Source organism: Papio anubis, chromosome 20 (assembly GCF_008728515.1).
Source record: "Papio anubis isolate 15944 chromosome 20, Panubis1.0, whole genome shotgun sequence".
Taxonomy (NCBI): Eukaryota; Metazoa; Chordata; class Mammalia; order Primates; family Cercopithecidae; genus Papio; species Papio anubis.
The window spans coordinates 16,937,407-16,960,479 of record NC_044995.1 but is presented as its reverse complement, the minus strand read 5'-3'; the positions used below and the strand labels follow the sequence as shown (position 1 = coordinate 16,960,479).

Here is a 23,073-nt window from a genome sequence, read left to right as displayed (position 1 = left end):
AGCCCCCACCCCCAAACAGGCCCCGGTGTGTGATGTTCCCCTCCCTGTGTCCATGTGTTCTCGCTGTTCAACTCCCACTTATGAGTGAGAACATGTGGTGTTTGGTTTTCTGATCTTCTGATAGTTTGCAGAGAATGATGGTCTCCAACTTCATCCATGTCCCTGCAAAGGACATAAACTCATCCTTTATTACGGCTGCATAGTTTTCCATGGTGTATATGTGCCACATTTTCTTAATCCAGCCTATCATCGATTGACTTTTGGGTGGGTTCCAAGTCTTTGCTATTGTGAATAGTGCCGCAATAAACACACGTGTGCATGTGTCTTCATCGCAGAATGATTTATAATCCTTTGGTTATATGCCCAGTAATGGGATTGCTGAGTCAAATGGTATTTCTAGTTCTAGATCCATGAGGAATTGCCACACTGTCTTCCACAATTGGGGTTCCTTAAGAGAAATCTTTGGACTCCTGTGATTCTCTAACTATTGCTTGGATTGAAATTTTCATGTGAGAAGTCTGTCTTTTTGTAAAGCTCCTGCATGGCAGCCTGTACAGAGCCAGGCACCATGTTAACACACAATGAATATCCTGAAAATAATGGAAAGAATTAGGAAATTCCACGAGATGGTTCTTAAGTTACAAAATTTCTCCCCAAAGCCATGAGGTACATCTGTGTGGCTGTAAACAGCTACCTAACATTTTGGTGCAGTGAGTCATCTGAGACAGGGTAAAGATTTTGTCTCAGATTCTCTGATGTCAACAACGTGCTGTTGAAGGATGCTGTACCTAATGTCTTCTCAGACATTCCGGGGACCTGGTCTTTCACTCATGGAGTCACAGGAAGGTTTATCCTATTTGATTTCTGGATGCCTCCCATAAAGTTCCTCAGGGCCTCTTGGGGATGACCATTTCCTCTTTCCCTCTTAAAGCAAGAACCAAATTCTGGGAAGTTTGGTGATGTTTTAATGACCAACTGCAGGGAAAAGGGTGAGGAGAGATCATGCTGTTAACAGGCTCTGGGGATCCTATGGTCACATGGAAAGAGGGATTCCTCAACAATGAGATGTGTGGTCATCTCCTTCAATTGCAGACAGACATTGAGATCAGGAAGACATCTTCCCACACTTGCACAGTCTTCACAGAACATGGTGGAAGTGGATGGGCAAAGATGTAATGGTGTTGGCCATTTATTATTACCTACAAGAGGAAAAATGCCTCAGAAAGACAGAATGCCACCAAACAAACTTTCAGCCTTCTCTCCACTCTTGCCTAGTACCTACAACATCCCCTGAGAAAACTACTAGTTATATAACAGAACCCAAGATTCATGCTTCTGTTTAAGATTAACTATTTGAGAGAGAGCTCACGTTATTTCTAGTGTTTCCTCTCATTCCTCCAGCAAGGCTGTATCACTCTATGTCACATTGTCTATGTTTTCTCAGCTTCGTATCTAGCGTAGAAAATCCCCATGGCTAGTCACTGTTTCATGAACTTGAATCCCTGCATCTTGTACAGGGATTCAAATAGGATTAACACTGATTATGTTCATTGAATGCATATATATCAGTTCCATGAACTATGACTGCCATTCCCTGCTGATGGCCCTGTTTCTCTTTGGAGTTGCCTAGATCTGGGCTGATGGTGGCCAAGAATAAAACTCAAGTGTTGGAGAGGTAGAACCGGACAAGTGTTGCAAAACATAGGCTATCATTCTGAACAGTTTCTAAGCATAGAAAGAGATCCCTCACTGGAATCTGAATAAAATGTGAATCTTTTGCCCTACTCATAAGAAAGGGCCAGAACATTTGTACATATTCTTCATTACTGAGGCTACAAAGTAACCTTCTATGTGTCAATTTGTTAAATTTAAAATGCACAAATTTTCGAATCAGTTATTTCATTTCTTTGTGGTTATCTTTCAATATAAGTAAGGGAGGTGGATAAAACAAAAGAATTGACTAGAAGTCTTAATACAGCACCATTAGTGAGAGCAAAATATTGGAAATAACCTCAAGGCCCTTCAAAAGAGTGAAGATCAATAATTTTGGGTAATCCTTATAATGCAATATTATGCATTCTTTAAAAACTGAGGAAGCACCATTAATAGATGATATCTTCAATATATATTATTTGACAGCAAATCAACTCAGTTTTAAAGGTGTAATGTGTAAAGCAATGTATACTAGGATTTTCTTTTTTTTTTTTTTTTTTTTTTTGAGGCGGAGTCTCGCTCTGCCGCCCAGGCTGGAGTGCAGTGGCCGGATCTCAGCTCACTGCAAGCTCCGCCTCCCGGGTTCACGCCATTCTCCTGCCTCAGCCTCCCGAGCAGCTGGGACTACAGGCGCCCGCCACCTCGCCCGGCTAGTTTTCTGTCTTTTTTAGTAGAGACGGGGTTTCACCGTGTTAGCCAGGATGGTCTCGATCTCCTGACCTCGTGATCCGCCCGTCTCGGCCTCCCAAAGTGCTGGGACCACAGGCTTGAGCCACCGCGCCCGGCCTAGGATTTTCTTAAAAACAAATGAAATTATAGATCTATATGCTTCTATAAGCAACTATTTCCTGTGGAAGGAGAGCAGAGCAGGGGTAATGCTCTCAGATAAGATTGGGTCCAGGAGTGAGACAAAGACTTAATTTTTCATTAACTAAACAATTTTATTCTTATGAATATTGTATTCATTCAGTGAAGTGAAAATTTAAATAGCAGCATAAGTAGAAATGAATACAGTGGGAAAAGACAGAGGAGATTCTTCATCTTGGGGGAAATGCCAGATGAGCTGATACTGATCACGGTCAGATTTTGGAAACGAGCTGAGGATGGCAGTGCAAGCAGAGGATGCTCTGTGATAAAAAGCCTGGGGCAAGAGTAGTTATGAGAAATGGGTCCTGAAAAACTACTGGGCCAGGCCAGGGAGAGCTGCCTCCTGCTCTGAGAACCCATGGAGGCTGGATACCGGGAGCTCCTGGGCACTCACCGGGTATTCACTGTCCAGCACCAAGATGCTCAGATCAAATGGTTTGCCGTCCTCAAAGAACACATTGCAGCATCTCCCCTCACACTTCCAGGCCCCACACACGTGGCTGTCAATTATCAAACAATGACCAAAGTGCACTCAGAAATGGAAGGCGATGTCTGAGTTCTCATTCATCCCAGTGTAGAATTCCACCTGCAGCTCTGGGTCACTGCTGAGAGCAAAGCACACAGAGTGTTGGGCAGACCCCTCCCTTGTGGGGCACACACTCAACACACACACAAATCCCTTCCTTCCTTTCCTCAAAGCAGAAGAAAGCCTCCCTGGTCTCGCTGGTGATACTGCAGGCCTGGTCCCTGTGGTGCTGTCTTAGCTCCTCATACATCCCCCAAGTGAGGAGAGGCTCTGCCCCTCACAAGGTGGAAAGTGAGCCACAGTCACTTACCTGGGCCTATGCCTTGTCCATTCCCTGAAAATTCTATGCCTCTTGATAAAGAGCGACAGCCCTAACCCCTGAGTGTTCTCCTCCCCTAGGCTGCATGACTGACTGACAGTTCATCCACTGCAGGTCTCGTGCCTGGTGCTGGAGGGTCTCCAGAACCTGCATCTGTATGGTGCCTCCATCCTGCCAACTAGACATTTCCACATCACTCACATGAGACCACCTCCTGAGTAAATATTCTCCTTTCTTTTCCACCCCTGTGCCATACAGTACTCACATGAAAGGGAGGATCAGTGTCCCTCTGATTTTCATGCAAGAACCAATGGACAAAGACACAGGCCTTCTGTGTGGTACCTGCTAGGGGATTGAGAGTGGGTGAAAGGGGCTGGGCCAGGTTCAGCTTCCTCTTTGGTGACAGATTCCCATGATGCAGAAAATTAGGGATCAACAGGCAAACTGTGAGGACTTCCCTCTTTCACCCTATCACAGTCAGAACTCCATATTCCTAAAGACACTAGGGTCTCATAGTTAGGAGCTAGGATTCAGGAGCCAGGCTGCCTGGACTCCAGTCCTGATTCTGCCTCTTACTGGCAATGCCATCTTAGATCCATTACTTGAACTCTGCCTAATTTAGTTTCCCGGGTACAAAGGGGATTATTTAAAACTCTTTTTTCCTCTACTTTACTTTTTATTTTTTTGTCTTTATTAGTAATTCTTACTTTGAAGGGTTCCCATAGTCTGAATTCTTCTTTTCCACTCTGTCTGGGAAGAGACATCTACAGATCATACATTCTGCTCTCGTGAATGCTCACAAATGAGTCAATGGTAACTCCCAGTCCCCAAGATCCCCACCAGTTCTGCCATCCAGGATCCACATTGACATATATGAGAAGATACATGGGTGCTTCAGCAGAGGTCCTGATGTGTGAGGAGGAAACTTCACATGGACAGAAGGCCACGTGCATGTTCCCAGTTCAACACCTAGTCACATCCCAGCACACACACAACCACAGTCAAACAGAGCCACACCACTCACTGAGTCACACATGTCTGCTCACTGTCCATATAAAGATGCTCATGCATTGGTCTGGGTGTGCTCACACACACACTCACATCACAGACAGGAAGACAAAACACAGTCACCCTCTTACACTCAGGCACATCCCAGCCATCCTGGTGGGCTCTCCACCTTTTACCTAAAGTAACATCATCTCAGCAGAGCTGACTCTTATCAGACACTATCACACCCTCACAGAGGGTTACACTGGTCCAGGATTCACACCCGACATCCCACAAACATCTCAGACACCATAGCCCCAGGGTCTCTTCCGCACACCCCCAAACTCAGTAAAGCATTCACAATAGAAACTCATATTTTCATCTCATAAAATCTCCCTTTTTCCACATTCTTTCATGTGACTTCAGATTACTGAAGGCTGTGCCTTTTAAACTCACAGGTAGTGGTGACATTTTTGCTTCCTTGGGTTGGTTCTTCTGAATTGTGTCCAGGCTTCCGTGTGAATCCCTTGGAGTTGCAGCATTGAATGGTCCCTGTCAGCTCTGCCCTCTGGCTTCATTCCTGATTCCAAAGCCCTCTCAGCAAGAATTTGCCACAGGGTGAGAAGGGGTAAGGTGTCGGAAACAGACTCAGTCACAACCACACTTGTTTGCAAGCCTGTGTCTATGATGCAGCAGAAATGACAGTGGGGGAGGCACCAGGGAGAAGAAGGGGTCACCAGGGAAACGCACAGATAAGGACGATGGAGTGAGAATGAGGGGTTGTGAAGTCCAGCCTCCATGCCTCTCATTAAGCCTTCTCACCACTGTGCAGAATCTACCAAGAAGGTGTGCATTTTCCTAATTTGTACAATGGTAAAAATAGTGAGGATTCTGGTGGAAATTATTGGCAATGGAAGGTAACCCTTCTCTTTGCCTGTAGAGGTTCTGGGAGAACACTGGCCTTGATCCTAAGCAGGACCTATGGAGGGAGGTAGAGAAAGCCCCTGTGTCCCCTGATCCCACATTGGTCCCCTTGGCTCTGCTAGGTGAGGCCGGTTCCCATCTGCCTCTCACACAGCTGGGCTCTTAACTCCACCCTTTTCTTTTCTGAGTGTCCATGGGTATCAAAATTGGAGAAAGTTGAGCTTCTTGTCTAGTTCTTGATTTGTGTGTTCCTTATTTCCAGACTGTGTGAGGACAGGAGCAGGTACAGGTGATTGGACTTCAGTCACAATGCAGTCTTCTTCAACTGGTGTGGAGGACTCAAGTTCTCTGTTCATGACGAAAGGAAACACCCTTAAAACATATATTAGAACTTAAAGATCAGGTGAATTAGAATTCCCTTTCTTCCTTGCTTCTTTCTCCCTCTTACTTCATTTTTCTCTTCAGTTTTATTGCCAGTGAATTTGAACCATTGATAGAAAAAATGTATCCCAGTTGCCAAAGAGATGTCTATTATGATGAGTAACCTTTCTGAGGACCTGTCATAATGTTTTCCACAGCAGTCACACCATCTTACACTCCAAACAGCAATGTTCCAGGGTTCCAGTTTATCCACATCCTCACACTTGTTAGTTGTCATTTTTTAAGTAATAGCCATCCTAATGAATGTGAAGTGGTATCTCGTGATGCTTTTGACTTTCATTTCCCTAATGACTCATGATGTTGGGTATATTTTCTTGTGCATATTGGTCATTTGCCTGTTGTTTATTTTTAATTTTTGTGGGTACATAGTAAGTGAATATATTTATGGGGTACGTAAGATATGATACAAGCATGCAAATCATCACATCGTGGAGAATGGGGCAACCATCCCCTCAAGCGTTTATCCTTTCTGTTGCAAGCAATCCAATGATAGTTGTTTGGGTGTTTCAAAATGTAAAACTAAATGACTACTGGGTAAATAACAAAATTAGGCAGAAATAAATAAGTTCTTTGAAACCAATGAGAACAAAAACACCCCATACCAGAATCTCTGGGACACATCTAAAGCAGTGTTCAGAGCGAAATTTATAGCACTAAATGCCCACAGGAGAAAGTCGGAAAGACCGAAAATCGACCCCCTAACATCAAAATTAAAAGAACTAGAGAAGCAAGAGCAAACAAATTCAAAAGCTAGCAGAAGACAAGATATAACTAAGATCAGAGCAGAACTGAAGGAGATAGAGACACAAAAAACCCTTCAAAAAATCAACTAATCCAGGAGCTGTTTTTTTGAAAGGATTAACAAAATAGATAGACCACTAGCCAGACAAATAAAGAAAAAAACAGAAAAGAAACAAATAGACACAATAAAAAAATGACAAAGGGGATATCACCACTGACCCCACAGATATACACACTACCATCAGGGAATACTATAAACACCTCTATGCAAATAAACTAGAAAATCTAGAAGAAATGGATAAATTCCTGGGCACGTACACCCTCCCAGGACTAAACCAGGAAGAAGTCGAATCCCTGAAAAGATCAATAACAAGTTCGGAAGTTGAGGCGGTAATTAATAGCCTACCAACCAAAAAATGTCCAGGACCGGATGAATTCACAGCCAAATTCTACCAGAGTCACAAAGAGGAGTTGGTGTCATTCCTTCTGAAAGTATCCCAAACAACAGAAGAACAAGGACTCCTCCCTAACTCATTTTATGAGGCCAGCACCATCCTGATACCAAAACCTCGCAGAGACACAACAACAAAAAACAAAAAGAAAAGAAAAAAAGAAAATTTCAGGCCATTATCCCTGAAGAACATCGATGCTCAAATCCTCAATAAAATACTGGCAAACCGAATCCAGCAGCACATCAAAAAGCTTATCCACTATGATCAAGTTGGCTTCATCCCTGGGATGTAAGGCTGGTTCGACATACACAAATCAATAAACGTAATCCATCACATAGAGAGAACCAATGACAAAACCCACATGATTATCTCAATAGATGCAGAAAAGGCCTTTGATAAAATTCAACACTCTTTCATGCTAAAAACTCACAATAAACTAGATACTGATGAAGGTATCTCAAAATAATAAGAGCTATTCATGACAAACTCACAGCCAATATCATACTGAATGGGCAAAAGCTGGAAGCATTCCCTTTGAAAACCAGCACAAGACAAGAATGCCCTCTCTCACCACTCCTATTCAACATAGTATTGGAACTTCTGGCCAGGGCAATCAGGCAAGAGAAAGAAATACATTGTATTCAAATAGGAAGAGAGAAAGTCAAATTGTCTGACTCCATTCTATGGTTCTTGCTCTCTCCTGTTTCTTCAAATTTCATATCATTCATTAGGGTTTACGTGAAAAAATAGAATATTTGATAAATATTCATTCCTCCAAAGAAAATATTTTTTTTTGGCTACCCAAATTTAACCCAAGCCAATCTAAACTTCAAACCTGAACCAAACAAAAAGGAGAAAAACAAAAGAAAACCTCAAAAACATTTCTTTCAAGCTAGCTTTCCTTTCATTAGGAAAGTAAGTTCTCCAATTCCACAATACCATTCCAGGTACCCATTACAACTGCTGCCTTTATTGCATCAGGAGTTTGCCTCAACATTGCTTTAGGGCGTATGAGGTCATTTTTCACTCCCTTGTTGTCGTTTACCCAGTATATGGGGGTTGTAATGTTTATCTCACTCCTTGGATGATTTCTGAAGACACAAGGTCTTGCTATGTTGCCCAGGCTGGCTATGAACTCCTGGGATCAAGTGATCCTCCTGCCTCAGCCTCTGAAGTGGTTGGGACTACAAGCCCACGCCACTGTGCCAGGCTGGGCATGTAAATTTGAAGTGAATGATTAAACATGCATCTAGTTGAAAACATGGCAGACCAGTAACAGAAAAGCTACAATGTGTTTTTGAAACTATAAAGTGAATGGTTTCTTGGGAAAAATTGTGAGTTTGAATATCCGTTGTTGAAATCAGAATAAACTATATTTCGCTTGCATATTCTTAAAATGAATTATTAAATTTTTCAGAAGTCAGTGTTATATAGAAATACCACTTTGCAATGTTAATCTGTGTGAATCTTTGGAGAAAGTGGTTTCATTATAGGTGCATAATGCACTCTCAATATTTTAAACAAATTGTTCACTCTTCCATTTAAGGTAAAACAGTTTCTTGTATAAAATGACTGGATGCATATAAAGAAATTATGTTGTCTTGTGCTTTTAACTCAATTTCAGTAATTACTATATCTCATGTTTATAATAGTTTTGTTAGATGAGAGGACCAAATGAAAGTATTTGATGTTTTCTCATCACTTTAGATTTTTATCATTGCGTAAATTATTTTGTTTTTAGCATTTCCTAACATGAATGCTTAATCATTTTTAAGTACACATAATTTCTTCTGTGCCATTTAAATAAAATATTTTATAACTTAAAAAAAATAAACCAAACCAAACCAAACAAAAACAAAAACAACACAAAAAAACCCCAACATTCCCAATAGGGAGGAAAGCAGTTCCAGTAAACCACCCTAACCAAAACCCCAATAGCTCAGGAAATGAATGAAAAAGAAGCCAATATTTTTTTTTTTTTTTTTTGAGACGGAGTCTTGCTCTGCCGCCCAGGCTGGAGTACAGTGGCCGGATCTCAGCTCACTGCAAGCTCCGCCTCCCAGGTTTACGCCATTCTCCTGCCTCAGCCTCCCGAGTAGCTGGGACTACAGGCACCTGCCACCTCGCCCGGCTAGTTTTTTTTTTTGTATTTTTAGTAGAGATGGGGTTTCACCATGTAAGCCAGGATGGTCTTGATCTCCTGACCTCGTGATCCGCCCGTCTCGGCCTCCCAAAGTGCTGGGATTACAGGCTTGAGCCACCGCGCCCGGCCAAGAAGCCAATTTTTAAACGCATTTTAAGAGACCTATGAAAAACCAGGGCCAAACCTCTGTTACTCTAAACTGTCTATAATGAACCAAAAGCCAGGTAAGAATTTTGTAGCCTTTATGGAAAGGCCAAGAGAGGCACTAATAGAGTACACCTCCTTATCCCCTAATTCAGTGGAGGAATAGCTCATTCTGAAAAAGAAGTTTATTATACAGGTAGTTCCCAATATTAAAAGAAAACTACAAAAGCAAGCTATAGGACCAAATAGCACCTCAGAGAGCCTCCTGAAGGTGGCGACCTTTTTCTTTTATAATAGGGACCAGGAAGAGTCCCCAAAAAGGGGAAAATTTCCGGAGAACACCAGAGACTTCAGCAGCAGCTTTGCAAGCTTGTAAAGTCCAGAATTCCCAAAGTGCATCCGCTAGTTGCTATTGGCATGGCAGACCACGGCATTTTTAAAACAAATACCCAGGCAGCAAGATGAAGCAACCTCAACCCTGTCCAGGCTGTGGCAAAAACCACAGGAAACAGAACTGCCCCCAGAGGCAGAGGTCACTGGGTTCAAAACCAGTCTCACAGGTGGTTCAGCAGGACTGATGGATCCGAGGGCTTAAACCTTAGCTCCAGGGGCTCAAATTGCCAGTATAGCACAGGATCCCCGGATAATTCTGGAAATTGAAGGTAAGAAAGTAAACCTCCTTCTAAACACTAGAGCCCATCTCTCTCTTCTCTCTAATCCAGGCCTCCCTTTTAAGATAGCACAACTGTAAGATACATCTCAGGAAAAACTCGAATCCAATAGTCTTCTCAACCTTAGTTGTAGTTAGAAAGACTTATTTACACGTGCTTCCGAGTCATTGTCATAATAGCTCTACTAGTCAGAAAAGCCTCCAAGTTAACCCTAGGAAATAATTCAACTGTTTACAGCCCACATAATGTGGCAGGATCACTGTCCTCTAAGGGGAGCTCTTAGCTAGCAAACAGCCGGTAAAGCAAGAAGTAGATAAGGCAGGATAAGCAGTAGTCACTCTCCCCAAACACAAGCCCTCAATTAGCTGAGCTAATACCTCTTACAAGAGCACTTAAGTTAAGCAAGGAAATAGTAGCTAACATTTCTACTAACTCCAAGTGTGCTTTCCTAATTTTCCATGCTCATGCTGCCATTTAAAAGAAAAAGCATTTTCTTACCACTAATGAATCTCCCATAAAACATCACCAGGAAATTAACAGATTACTATCCTTACTTTTTCTTACACATGAAATAGCAGGGATGCATCGTAGGGAATGTCAAAAGAGAACAAATAAGGTAGGCAAAGGAAATAAATTAGCGGATCAGCTAGCTAAGCCAGAGGCAAGGAAGCCTCAAGCCATTAACACAACTAGCAAAAGCCCAAAGAAATAAAACCACCTCTATTTAACCCAGGAAATTTGGTCTTTCGTTTTCCTTAAGCCAAGCTGGGAAGGGCCCTACATTGTTCTTATTTCAACCCTGTTGGAAGTAAAATTTACAGGAATCAACTCCTGAATACATCTCACTCAAGTCAAAGCCTAAAAAGCTGAGGGAGCAACCCCTGACAGTCCAGAGAATCATCCAGAATATCAATTGTGGAAAAATAAAAAATCATAAGCTAAAAATCACAAAAATTAAGAACTGACTAAGGGCTACTCATCTTACTCAGTCCCACATTTACTTAAACAGATAATTGTCATTTCCACACTTTACTCTCAAAATTTGCCACCAAATAATAAAACTTATTTTTAATTCATATTTGCAGGGAATTTTAATGATACATGAAATTGCAATTGTAACTCTGTAAATCCCCAAAGGGAAATGTTTACCTTGGGCAAGTAAGGTTTTAAATAATTTTTTTTACTACACCAGTCTTGTGGCAATTGTTACAGTCACGCTACTATTTGCAATAAAACTATACACTGTGGCACCCATAATGTGGAATTCTGGTTGCAAAATTCTAATTCGTGCTCCATGAGAATCTAATGCCGGCTGATCTGTCAGGAGGCCACTCATGGGGTAGTGCTTACCTGCTACTCACTTCCTGCTGTGTGGCTCCATTCCTAACAGGTCACAGATTGTTACTGGTCTGTGGCTTGGGGGTTGGGGACCCCTGCTCTAGGGTATATCCCTTTCAGGGTTCCAACTAAAAGCCTAACTCTCTCTCTCACTTGGCAGGCACCAACGTACAATTTTTGTATCTTCAGATCCACAAGACTGATAGAAGTTCTACTCTGCCACCACGTAAGAATCAACATCTAATTTACAGTACTATTTTAATTTTCCCAGTTGTATAAAAGCATGTCCTTTAGAGCTGTTTTAAAATCCATCACTTAATCAGGTTTCATGTACTTTGTTGCTGTGCTTCTTTAGTCTGTTTTAAAACAGAACATTCTCCCTGCCTTGTTATGACATTTTTGACGCCTTTTGAATTTGTCATATATGATGCTCCAAAAATGAAATGAGCTTGGTGTGTATGAGAAATTGAAAGGAGGTCAGTATATAAGGTTTTTCTTGTACCACATGATATCCTTTCAGCCCCACCTCTTCATCCAGCCATTACTAAGTTGACCAGATCTAGAGAGTTTTTCACTAGCTTCATGCAGGTGCACACTGACAGTGCCTTTCCTTAGTATCTATCTTTCCAGTACCTTCCTCTTTCCAGCACTGGGCTTCTTTGAGATGGTGGAATACGACCCTTGCAGAAATACTCTCAGCAGCTATGCATCTGCAAACCAAAATTGTGGGAGACTTAATGCCAATAGGATGACTTTTTAACAACTGGGGATGGGGGCAGATGGATTAATACTTCCTTTCATCTTCTGGGCACATAGTACTAAGAAACATTTCATATTTGGTGGAGAAGGGTGGAAACCAACTGTAGGCCAGAAAAAGTCATAGAAAGAAGCTGGATCCTTATTATGAGAACTTATATCTCTTATTGGGCAGATCACGATAAAGATCCATTGCTGATAAGTGATGTGGTGATTACCCATGGCATACTTAGTATCACAATTACTAAGAATAGTCACTTGTGCTTTATGGGCAGAAAGTGCTGAGAAAAGGTGAAGGACTCCAATAGCTGTGGCACTAGAATGGTAGGGGTATGATGGTAATCATAGGATTGTGGAAGTACTTGTTTTGGTTTTAACTGCATTGGAATTCTTTTTTAAAAAAGAAAAAAGAATGAAAGAAAGAAGGAAAGAAAAAGAGGGACACATTAACGCCTACCAACTACCAATTCAAGGCACATTTGCAACACTAGATGTTCCTGGTGATAGCATTTAAAGAAGCCCTCACGTCCTGCAAGCACAGGGAAGAGAGTGCTGAGTGCTGAAACTCATATGGAGGATCTAATTTCAAAAAACAGGGCATACCTGCAAAGGAAAATGACTGCATGGTCCCAACAACTCCCAGATGTCAAAGTTAATGTTGTGATAGTGAAACTACAGTAATCAGAATACATTGATATTGGCTTAAAAATAAACGTATAGACCATTGGAACAGAATTGAGAGTCCAGAAATAAACCTAAACATCCACTGTAAATTGATTTCAACAAGGGTACCAAGACCATTCAATGTGGGAAGGAATTGTCTCTTGAATAAATGATTTTTGGTTTTGTTGGGTTTTTTTTTGTTTGTTTTTAAGTTTTATTTTAAGCTTTATGTTCAGGGGTACATGTGCAGGATGTGCAAGCTTGTTATACAGGTAAACCTGTCATGGAGTTTTCTTGTACTGAATATATACATGTAAAAGAATGAAGCTGGACCCTCACCTTATACCATATACAAAAATTAACTCAAAATGTGTACCCGGTACATTTCATTGTGACTGGATAGTGGGTGCACCCCACGGAAGGCGAGCCGAAGCAGGGTGGGACATCACTTCACGTAGGAAGTGCAAGGGGTTGGGGAATTATCCCCTCTACCCAAGGGAAGCAGTGAGGGACTGTGCCTGAGGAATGCAGAGCTCCAGCCCAGATTCTGCACTTTTCCCAGTCTTCGCAACCCGCCGACAAGGAGATTCCCTCTGATACCTACACCACCAGGGCCCTGGGTTTCAAGCACAGAAGCAGAAGTGTTTTGTTTTTTTTTTTTCCCCATACCCCAGTGGTGCCTGGAATGCCAGTGAGACAGAACCATTCACTCCCCTGGAAAGGGGGCTGAAGCCAGGGAGCCAAGTGGTCTAGTTTGGCGGGTCTCACCCCCATGGAGCCCAGCAAACTAAGATCCACTGGCTTGAAATTCTCCCAGCCAGCAAAACAGTCGGGGCGTCTGCCATTGCTGAGGCTTGAGTAGGTAGTTTTCCCCTGATAGGGTAAGGTCACCGGGAATTTCTAAAGGGGCAGAGCCTACCACAGCTCAGCAAGGCCACTGCAGAAGGGTATCTCTGAAAAAAAAGGCAGCAGCCCCAGGCAAGGATTTATAGATAAAACCCCCATCTCCCTTGGACAGAGCACCTGGGAGAAGGGGCGGCTGTGGGTGCAGCTTCAGCAGACTTAAACGACCCTGCCTGATGGCTCTGAAGAGAGAAGCAGACCTCCCAGCACAGCATTCAAGCTCTGCCAAGGGTCAGACTGCCTACTCAAGTGGGTCCCTGACCCCTGTGCCTCCTGACTGGGAGACACCTCTCAGTGACACCTCATACAGGAGACCTCTGGATGACATCTAGCAAGGGTCCTGCTAGGACGAAGCATCCAGATGAAAGAACAGGCAAAAATCTTTGCTGTTCTGCAACCTCCACTGGTGATACCCAGGCAAACAGGCTCTGGAGTGGACATCCAGCAAACTCCAGCAGACCTGCACCAGAGGGGACTGACTGTTAGAGGCCCCACCTGAAGGTCACCAACATCAGAGACCAAGGTAGATAAATCCGCAAAGATGGAGAAAAACCAGCGCAAAAAGGTTGAAAATTCAAAATACCAGAACGCCTCTTCTCCTCCAAAGGATCACAACTCCTCGCCAGCAAGAGAACAAAACTCGTCGGAGAACGAGTTTGACGAGTTGACAGAAGTAGGCTTCAGAAGGTGGGTAATAGCAAACTCCTCCGAGCTAAAGGTGCATGTTCTAACCCAATGTAATGAAGCTAAGGACCTTGAAAAAAGGCTAGATAATTGCTAACTAGAATAACCAGTTTAGAGAAGAACATAGATGACCTGATAGAGCTGAAAAACACAGCATAAGAACTTCGTGAAGCATAAACAAGTATTAATAGCTGAATCGATCGAGTGGAAGAAAGGATATCAGCAATTGAAGATCAAGTTTATGAAATGAAATGAGAAGAGAAGATTGCAGAAAAAGAATGAAAAGGAGCGAACAAAGCCTCCAAAAATTTGGGATCATGTGAAAAGACCAAATCTACATTTGATTGATGTACCTGAAAAGTGATGAGGAGAATGGAACCAAGTTGGAAAACACTCTTTAGGATATTATGGAGGAGAATTTCCCCAACTTAGCAAGACAGGCCAACATTCAAATTCAGGAAATACAGATAACATCACAATGAAACTCCTCAACAAGAGTAACCCCAAGACACATAGTCGTCAGATTCACCAAGGTTGAAATGAAGGAAAAAATGTTAAGGACAGCCAGAGAGAAAGGCTGGGTTACTCACAAAGGGAAGCCCATCAGACTAACAGTGGATTTCTTGTCAGAAACCCTACAAGCCAGAAAAGAGTGGGTGCCAATATTCAACATTCTTAAATAGAAGAATTTTCAACCCAGAATTTTATATCCAGCCAAACTACACTTCATAAGTGAAGGAGAAATAAAATCTTTTACAGACAAGCAAAAGCTGAGAGATTTTGGCACCACCAGGCCTGCCTTACAAGAGCTCATGAAAGAAGTATTAAGCATGGAAAGAATAACCAGTACCAGCCACTGCAAAAACATACCAAATTGTAAAGACCATTGACACTATGAAGAAACTACATCAACCAATGGGCAAAATAACCAGCTGGCATCATAATGACAGGATAAAATTAATGCATAACAATATTAACCTTAAATGTAAATGAGCTAAATGTCCCAATTAAAAGACACAGAGAGGTGAATTGGATTAAGAGCCAAGACCCATCAGTATTCAGGAGACCCATCTCACCTGCAAAGACACACATAGGCCCAAAATAAAGGGATGGAGGAATATTTAACAAGCAAATGGAAAGAAAAAAAAAAAGAAGCGGGAGTTGCAATCCTGGTCTCTGATAAAACAGACTTTAAGCCAACAAAGATCAAAAGAGACAAAGAAGAGCATTACATAATGATAAAGGGATCAACGCAACAAGAAGAGCTAACTATCCTAAATATATAGGCACCCAATACAGGAGTACCCAGATTCATAAAGCAAGTCCTTAGAGACTTACAAAGAGACTTAGACTCCCACACAATAATAGTGGGAGACTTTAACACCCCACTGTCAATATTAGGCAGATCAACGAGACAGAAAGTTAACAAGGATATCCAGGATTTGAACTCAGCTCTGCACCAAGCGGACCTAACAGACATCTACAGAACTCTCCACCCCAAATCAATAGAATATACATTCTTCTCAGCACCTCATTGCCCTTATTCTAAAACTGACCACATAGTTGGAAGTAAAGCACTCCTCAGCAAATGTAAAAGAACAGAAATTATAATAAACTGTCTTTCAGACCACAGTGCAATCAAACTAGAACTCAGGATTAAGAAACTCACTCAAAACAGCTCAACTACCTGGAAACTGAACAACCTGCTCCTGAATGACTACTGGGTACATAATAAAATGAAGGCAGAAATAAAGATGTTATTTGAAACCAGTGAGAACAAAGACACAACATACCAGAATCTCTGGGACACATTTAAAGCAGTGTATAGAAGGAAATTTATAGCACTAAATGGCCACAAGGGAAAGCAGGAAAGATCTAAAATCAACAATCTAACATCAAAATTAAAAGAACTAGAGAAGCAAGAGCAAACACATTCAAAAGCTAGCAGAAGGCAAGAAATAATTAAGATCAGAGCAGAATGGAAGGAGATAGAGACACAAAAAATGCTTCAAAAAATCAATGAATCCAGGAGCTGGTTCTTTGAAAAGATGAACAACATTGATAGACCGGTAGCCAGACTAATAAAGAAGAAAAGAGAGAACAATCAGATAGATGCAATAAAAAATGATAAAGGGGATATCGTCACTGATCCCACAGAAATACAAACTACCATCAGAGGATACTATAAATACCTCTATGCAAATAAACTAGAAAATCTAGAAGAAATGGATAAATTCCTGGACACATACATCTTCCCAAGACTGAACCAGGAAGAAGTTGAATCCCTGAATAGACCAATCACAGGTTCTGAAATTGAGGCAATAATTAATAGCCTACCAATCAAAAAAAGTCCAGGACCAGACGGATTCACAGCTGAATTCTACCAGAGGTACAAGGAGAAGCTGGTACCATTCCTTCTGAAACCATTCCAATCAATAGAAAAAGAAGGAATGCTCCCTAATTCATTTTATGAGGCCAACATCATCCTGATACCAAAGCCTGGCAGAGACACAACAACAAAAAAAAGAGAATTTTAAACCAATATCCCTCATGAACATGGATGCAAAAATCCTCAATAAAATATTGGCAAACTGAATCCAGCAGCCCATCAAAAAGCCTATCCACCATGATCAAGTTGGCTTCATCCCTGGGTTGCAAGGCTGGTTCAACATATGCAAATCAATAAATGTAATCCAGCATATAAACAGAACCAAAGACAAAAACCACATGATTATCTCAATAGATGCAGAAAAGGTCTTTGACAAAATTCAACAATGCTTCATGCTAAAAACTCTCAATAAACTAGGTATTGATGGGACATATCTCAAAATAATAAGAGCTATTTATGACAAACCCACAGCCAATATCATACTGAATGGACAAAAACTGGAAGCATTCCCTTTGAAAACTGGCACACCCGGCCAGGCGTGGTGGCTCAAGCCTGTAATCCCAGCACTTTGGGAGGCCGAGACGGGTGGATCACGAGGTCAGGAGATCGAGACCATCCTGGCTAACACGGTGAAACCCCGTCTCTACTAAGAAATACAAAAAACTAGCCGGGCGAGGTGGCGGGCGCCTGTAGTCCCAGCTACTCAGGAGGCTGAGGCCGGAGAATGGCGTGAACCCGGGAGGTGGAGCTTGCAGTGAGCTGAGATCTGGCCACTGCACTCCAGCCTGGGCTACAGAGAGAGACTCCGTCTCAAAAAAAAAAAAAAAAAAAAAAAAAAAAGAAAACTGGCACACCCTGTATTGGGTGCATATATGTTTAGGATAGTCAGCTCTTCTTGTTGAATTGATCCCTTTACCATTATGTAATGGCCTTCTTTGTCTCTTTTGATCTTTGTTGGTTTAAAGTCTGTTTTATCAGAGACTAGAATTGCAACCCCTGCTTTTTTTTTGTTTTCCATTTGCTTGATAGATCTTCCTCCATCGCTTTATTTTGAGCCTATGTGTGTCTCTGCACGTGAGATGGTCTCCTGAATACAGCAGACTGATGGGTCTTGACTCTTCATCCAATTTGCCAGTTTGTGTCTTTTAATTGGAGCATTTAGCCCATTTACATTTAAGGTTAATATTGTTATGTATGAATTTGATCTTGTCATTATGATGTTAGCTGGTTATTTTGCTCATTAGTTGATGCAGTTTACTCCTAGCATCGATGGGCATTACAATCTGGCATGTTTTTGCAGTGGCTGGTACCAGTTGTTCCTTTCCATGTGTAGTGCTTCCTTCAGGATCTCTGGTAGGGCAGGCCTGGTGGTGACAAAATCTCTCAGCATTTGCTTGTCTGTAAGGGATTTTATTTCTCCTTCACTTATGAAGCTTAGTTTGGCTGGATATGAAATTCTTGGTTGAAAATTCTTTTCTTTAAGAATGTTGAATATTGGCCTCCACTCTCTTGTGGCTTGTAGAGTTTCTGCCAAGAGATCTGCTGTTAGTCTGATGGGCTTCCCTTTGTGGGTAACCCGAGCTGTCTCTCCGGCTGCTCTTAACATTTTCCCCTTCATTTCAACTTTGGTGAATCTGACAATTATGTGTCTTGGAGTTGCTCTTCTTGAGGAATATCTTTGTGGTGTTCTCTGTATTTTCTGAATTTGAATACTGGCCTGCCTCGCTACACTGGGGATGTTCTCCTGGATAATACCCTGAAGAGAATTTTCCAACTTGGTTCCATTCTCCCCATCACTTTCATGTACACCAGTCAGACGCAGATTTAGTCTTTTCACATAGTCCCATATTTCTTGGAGGCTTTATTCATTTCTTTTTTCTCTTTTTTGTCCAAACTTCTCTTCTGACTTCATTTCATTCATTTGATCTTTGATCACTGATACCCTTTCTTCCAGTTGATTGAATCGGTTACTGAAGCTTGTGCATTTGTCATGTAGTTCTTCTGCCATGGTTTTCAGCTCTATCAGGTCATTTAAGGACTTCTCTACATTGGTCATTCTAGTTAGCCATTCATCTAATCCTTTTTCAAGGTTCTTAGCTACTTTGTGTTGGGTTTGAACTTCCTCCTTTGGCTCGGAGAAGTTTGATCATCTGAAGCCTTCTTCTGTCAACTCATCAAAGTCATTCCCCATTCAGCTTTGTTCTGATGCTGGCAAGGAGTTGCGTTCCTTTGGAGGGGGAGAGGTGCTTTGATTTTTAGAATTTTCAGCTTTTCTGCTCTGTTTTTTCCCTATCTTTGTGGCTTTATCTACCTTTGGTCTTTGATGATGGTGACGTACAGATGGGGTTTTAGTGTGGATGTCATTTCTGTTTGTTAGTTTTCCTCCAACAGTCATGACCCTCAGCTGCAGGTCTGTTGGAGTTTGCTTGAGGTCCACTCCAGACCCTGTTTGCCTGGGTATCAGCAGCAGAGGCTGCAAAAGAGTGAATGTTGCTGCCTGATCGTTCCTCTGGAAGCTTCATCTCAGAGGGGTACCGAACCGTGTGAGGTGTCAGTCTGCCCCTGCTGGGTGGTGCCTCCTGGTTAGGCTACTCAGGGGTCAGGGACCCACTTGAGGAGGCAGTCTGTCCATTCTCTGATCTCAAACTCTGTGCTGGGAGAACAACTACTCTCTTCAAAGCTGTCAGACTGGGACATTTAAATCTGCAGAGGTTTTTGCTGCCTTTTGTTTGGCTATGCCCTGTCCCCAGAGGTAGAGTCTACAGAGGCAGGCAGGCCTCCTTGAGCTGTGGTAGGCTCCACCCAGTTCGAGCTTCCTGGCAGCTTTGTTTACCTACTTAAGCCTCAGCAATGGTGGACGCCCCTCCCCCAGCCTTGCTGCCGCCTTGCAGTTAGATCTCAGACTGCTGTGCTAGCAATGAGGTAGGCCCCGTGGGCGTGGGACCCTCTGAGCCAGGCATGGGATATAATCTCCTGGTGTGCCATTTGTTAAGACCCTTGGAAAAGTGCAGTATTAGGGTGGGAGTGACCTGATATTCTAGGTGCTGTGTGTCACAGTTTCCCTTGGCTAGGAAAGGGAATTCCCTTACCCCTTGTGCTTCCCAGGTGAAGTGATGCCTCACCCTGCTTTGGCTGTCACTTGGTGGGCTGCAACCCACTGTCCTGCACCCACTGTCTGACACATCCCAGTGAGATGAACCTGGTACCTCAGTTGGAAATGCAGAAATCACCTGTCTTCTGTGTTGCTCATGCTGGGAGCTGTAGCCTGGAGCTGTTCCTATTCAGCCATCTTAGAACCCCCCCCAGTCTCCCAACATCTTGAATCATTTCAGCATTAATTCAAAAGCCCAAAGTCTCATCGGAGACAATGCAAATCCCTTCAACCTATGAGCCTGTAAAATAAAAAACAAGGTAATTACTTCCAAGATACAATGGAGGTGTAAGCAATGGGTAAATACTCTCTTTCCAAAAGGGAAACATCTACCAAAACAAAGGGGTTCCAAGCCCCTGCATGTCTGAAACCCAGCAGGGCAGTCATTAAATCTTAGAGCTCAAAAATAATATTTTTTGAGTCCATATCTCACATCCAGGCAACACTGATGCCAAGGGTGGTCTCCCAAGGCCTTGGACAGCTCTGCCTATGTGACTTTGCCGGGTAGAGCTCTCATGGGTGCTTTCACAGGCTAGCATTGAGTGCCTGCAGCTTTTCCCAGCACATAGTGTGAGCTGTCAGTGGATCTACCATTCTGGGGTCTGGAGGATGGTAGTCCTCTTTTCACAGCTCCACTAGGCAGTGCCCCAGTGTGGTCTTGTGTGGGGGCTCAACCCTATATTTCTCCTATGCACTTCCCTAGTACAGGTTCTTTATGAGGTCTCTGCCGCTGCAGTGGATTTGTGCCTCGACATCCAGGCATTTCCATACATCCTCTGAAATTTAGGCAGAGACTCCCAAGCCTCAGATCTTGCTTTCAGTGCACCACAAGCTTAAAAACTCATGGAAGTTTTCAAGGCTTTTGGCCTGCACCCTCTGAAGTAGCAGCCTGAAACATATTTGGCACCCTTTTAGCCATGGCTGAAGCTGGAGCAGTTGCCACTCGGGGAGCAGTGTCCCAAGATTGTGCAGGGCAGCAGGGCCCTGGGTCCAGCCCACAGAACCATTCTTTCCTCCTAGGCCTCTGGGTCTATGATGGGAGGGGCTTCTGTGAAGATCAACAAATGCCTTCAAGGCTTTCGTTATTTTGGTTCTTTTTTATTTATGCAAATGTTTACAGCAAACTTGAAAATTCCTCCCCAGAAAATGAGTTTTTCTTTTCTACCATGTGATCTTGCTACAAATTTTCCAAACTTTTATGCTTTGCTCCCCTTTTAAATGTAAGTTCCGGTTTCAGATCATCTCCTTTGTCATGCGTATGACCATAAAATGTTAGAAGCTGCCAAGCTACTTTTGAATGCTTTGCTGCTTAGAAATGTCTTCTGTCAGATACCCTTAATCACCTCTCTCAAGTTTGAAGTTCCACAGATCTGTAGAGCAGGGGCAAAATGCTACCAGTCTCTTTGCTAAAGCATGGTAAGAGTGACCCTTATTCCAACTTCCAATAAGTTCTTTATCTCCACCTGAGACTTCCTCAGCCTGGACTTCACTGTCCCTCCTCCAACACTGGGGATTGCAATTTGATGTGAAATTTGGGAGGGGACACAGATCCAAACCATATCAGTTGGGGAAGAACACCATGGTGAATGGTGCTGGGAACACTGACAAGCCACATGTAGAAGAATGAAACTGGATTCTCATCTCATCATATTAAAAAATCAACTCAAGGTGGATCAAAGACTTAAATCTAAGACATGGAGCCATTCGAATTCAAGAAGATAACATTTGAAAAACTCTTCTAGACATTGGCTTAGGCAAAAAATTCATGACTAAGAACCCAAAAGCAAATGCAACAAAAATAAATAAATGAGACCTAACTAAACTAAAAATCTTCTGTGCAGTAAAAGAAATGATCAGCAGAATAAACAGACTACTCACAGAGTGGGAAAAAAAAAACTTACAAACTATGCATCGACAAAAGACTAATATCCAGAATATACAAAGAACTTAAACAAATCAGCAGGAAAAAAAAACCAAACAATCCCATTGACAAATGGGCTAAAGACATGAATAGAGAATTCTCAAGAGAAGATATACAAATGGCCAAACAACACATGAAAAAATGCTCAGCATCACTAATCATTATGGAAACGCAAATCAAAACCACAATGCGATATCACCTCACTCCTGCAAGAATGGTCATAATAAACAACCAACCAATCAACCCACCCACCCACCAACCAACCAACCAACCAAACAAACAAAAAACAGTAGATGTTGGCATGGATGCAGTGATGAGGGAACACTTCTGTACTGATGGTGGGAACGTAAATAAGTATAGTTGCTATGGAAAACGGTGTGGAGATTCTTTAAAGAACTAAAAGTAGAACTACAATTTGATCCAGCAATCCCACTACTGGGTATCTACCCAGAGGAAAAGAAGTCAATATTCTAACGGGATCCTTGCACACACATGTTTATTGTGGCACAATTTATAGTAGCAAAATCATGGAACCAATACAAATGCCCATCAATCAATGAGTGGATAAAGAAACTGTGAGATATCTATCTATCTATATATAGGATTTATATGTGTATATATACGTATGTGTATATACATATATATACACATACATATATGTATATATGTGTATATTATGTATATATGTGTAAATATACACATATACATATGTGTGTGTGTGTGTATATATGTGTGTATGTGTATATGTATATACGCCCATGGATCAATAAGTGGAGAAAGAACATGTGGTAAATATGCACCATGGAACACTACTCAACTGTAAAGCAGAATGAAATAATGGCCATTGCAGCAAGTTGGATACAACTGGAGGTCATTATTCTAAGTAAAGCAACTCAGGAATAAAAACTCAGATGCTGTATGTTCTCATTCATAAGTGGGAGCTAAACCATGAGGATGCAAAGGCATTAAAATGATATAATGAACTTTGGAGACTCGAAGGAAGGGTGGGAGGGGTGACAGAGAAAATGTTACATATTGGGTACGGTGTACACTGCTTAGGTGATGGGTGCAGCAAAGTCTCAAAAATCACCACTAAAGAATGTAACCGTGTAATCAAAAACCACCTGGATCCCACAAATTATTGAAACAAAAATACATATAAATATTAGAATACAAATTATTCTACCATAAAGACACATGCACACGAGTGTTCACTGCAGCACTGTTCACAATAGCAAAGACATGGAATCAACCTAAATGTTCATTAATGACTGACTGAATACAGAAAATGTGGTACATATACACCATGGAATACCGTGCAGCCATAAAAAGAACAAGGT

At 42.1% G+C, this 23,073-nt stretch overlaps 2 protein-coding genes across 17 annotated transcripts in view; one reads left to right on the top strand and one right to left on the bottom strand.

The window, feature by feature from the left end:
• LGALS14 (lectin, galactoside-binding, soluble, 14) overlaps window positions 1-23,073 on the top strand; it is a 114,659-nt gene that overhangs the window by 35,634 nt on the left and 55,952 nt on the right. For 2 of the 16 annotated variants that reach the window (XR_004180209.1, XR_002518783.2), the window contains exons 1-3: window positions 2,452-5,258; window positions 5,599-5,739; window positions 11,427-11,492. The exons of 1 other annotated variant lie outside the window; for it this stretch is intronic. Coding sequence is in view for 2 of the 15 variants with exons in the window: in XM_017951937.3 (XP_017807426.1) it covers window positions 5,211-5,258; window positions 11,427-11,492 (114 nt within the window). In the remaining 13 variants the exon portion in view is untranslated. Of the gene's footprint in view, window positions 1-2,432; window positions 5,259-5,598; window positions 5,740-9,160; window positions 9,920-11,426; window positions 11,493-12,426; window positions 13,367-23,073 lie in introns of those variants that run through there. 13 more of the 16 variants (XM_009194447.4, XM_017951939.3, XR_001897525.3 and 10 more) reach the window with 12 other exon arrangements.
• Window positions 949-5,096, bottom strand: LOC108583279 (placental protein 13-like). Its single transcript, XM_017952439.3, has 3 exons — window positions 4,869-5,096; window positions 2,975-3,080; window positions 949-1,199 (listed from the first exon to the last, which is right to left on the bottom strand). Exons 1-3 carry the CDS (start codon window positions 4,988-4,990, stop codon window positions 1,083-1,085), a joined length of 345 nt encoding a protein of 114 aa, XP_017807928.1. The 5' UTR covers window positions 4,991-5,096; the 3' UTR covers window positions 949-1,082.

What these genes read in the sequence shown, in the direction of transcription:
- LOC108583279 (XM_017952439.3), bottom strand. Translation starts at nt 4,990, where the DNA reads ATGAAGCCAGAGGGCAGAGCTGACAGGGACCATTCAATGCTGCAACTC. An exon ending in CAAAAATGTCACCACTACCT is followed by an intron (nt 3,081 to 4,868) that starts GTGAGTTTAAAA and finishes GATAATTGACAG; the next exon opens with CCACGTGTGTGGGGCCTGGA. An exon ending in TGCTGGACAGTGAATACCCG is followed by an intron (nt 1,200 to 2,974) that starts GTGAGTGCCCAG and finishes TTCCTCTTGTAG; the next exon opens with GTAATAATAAATGGCCAACA.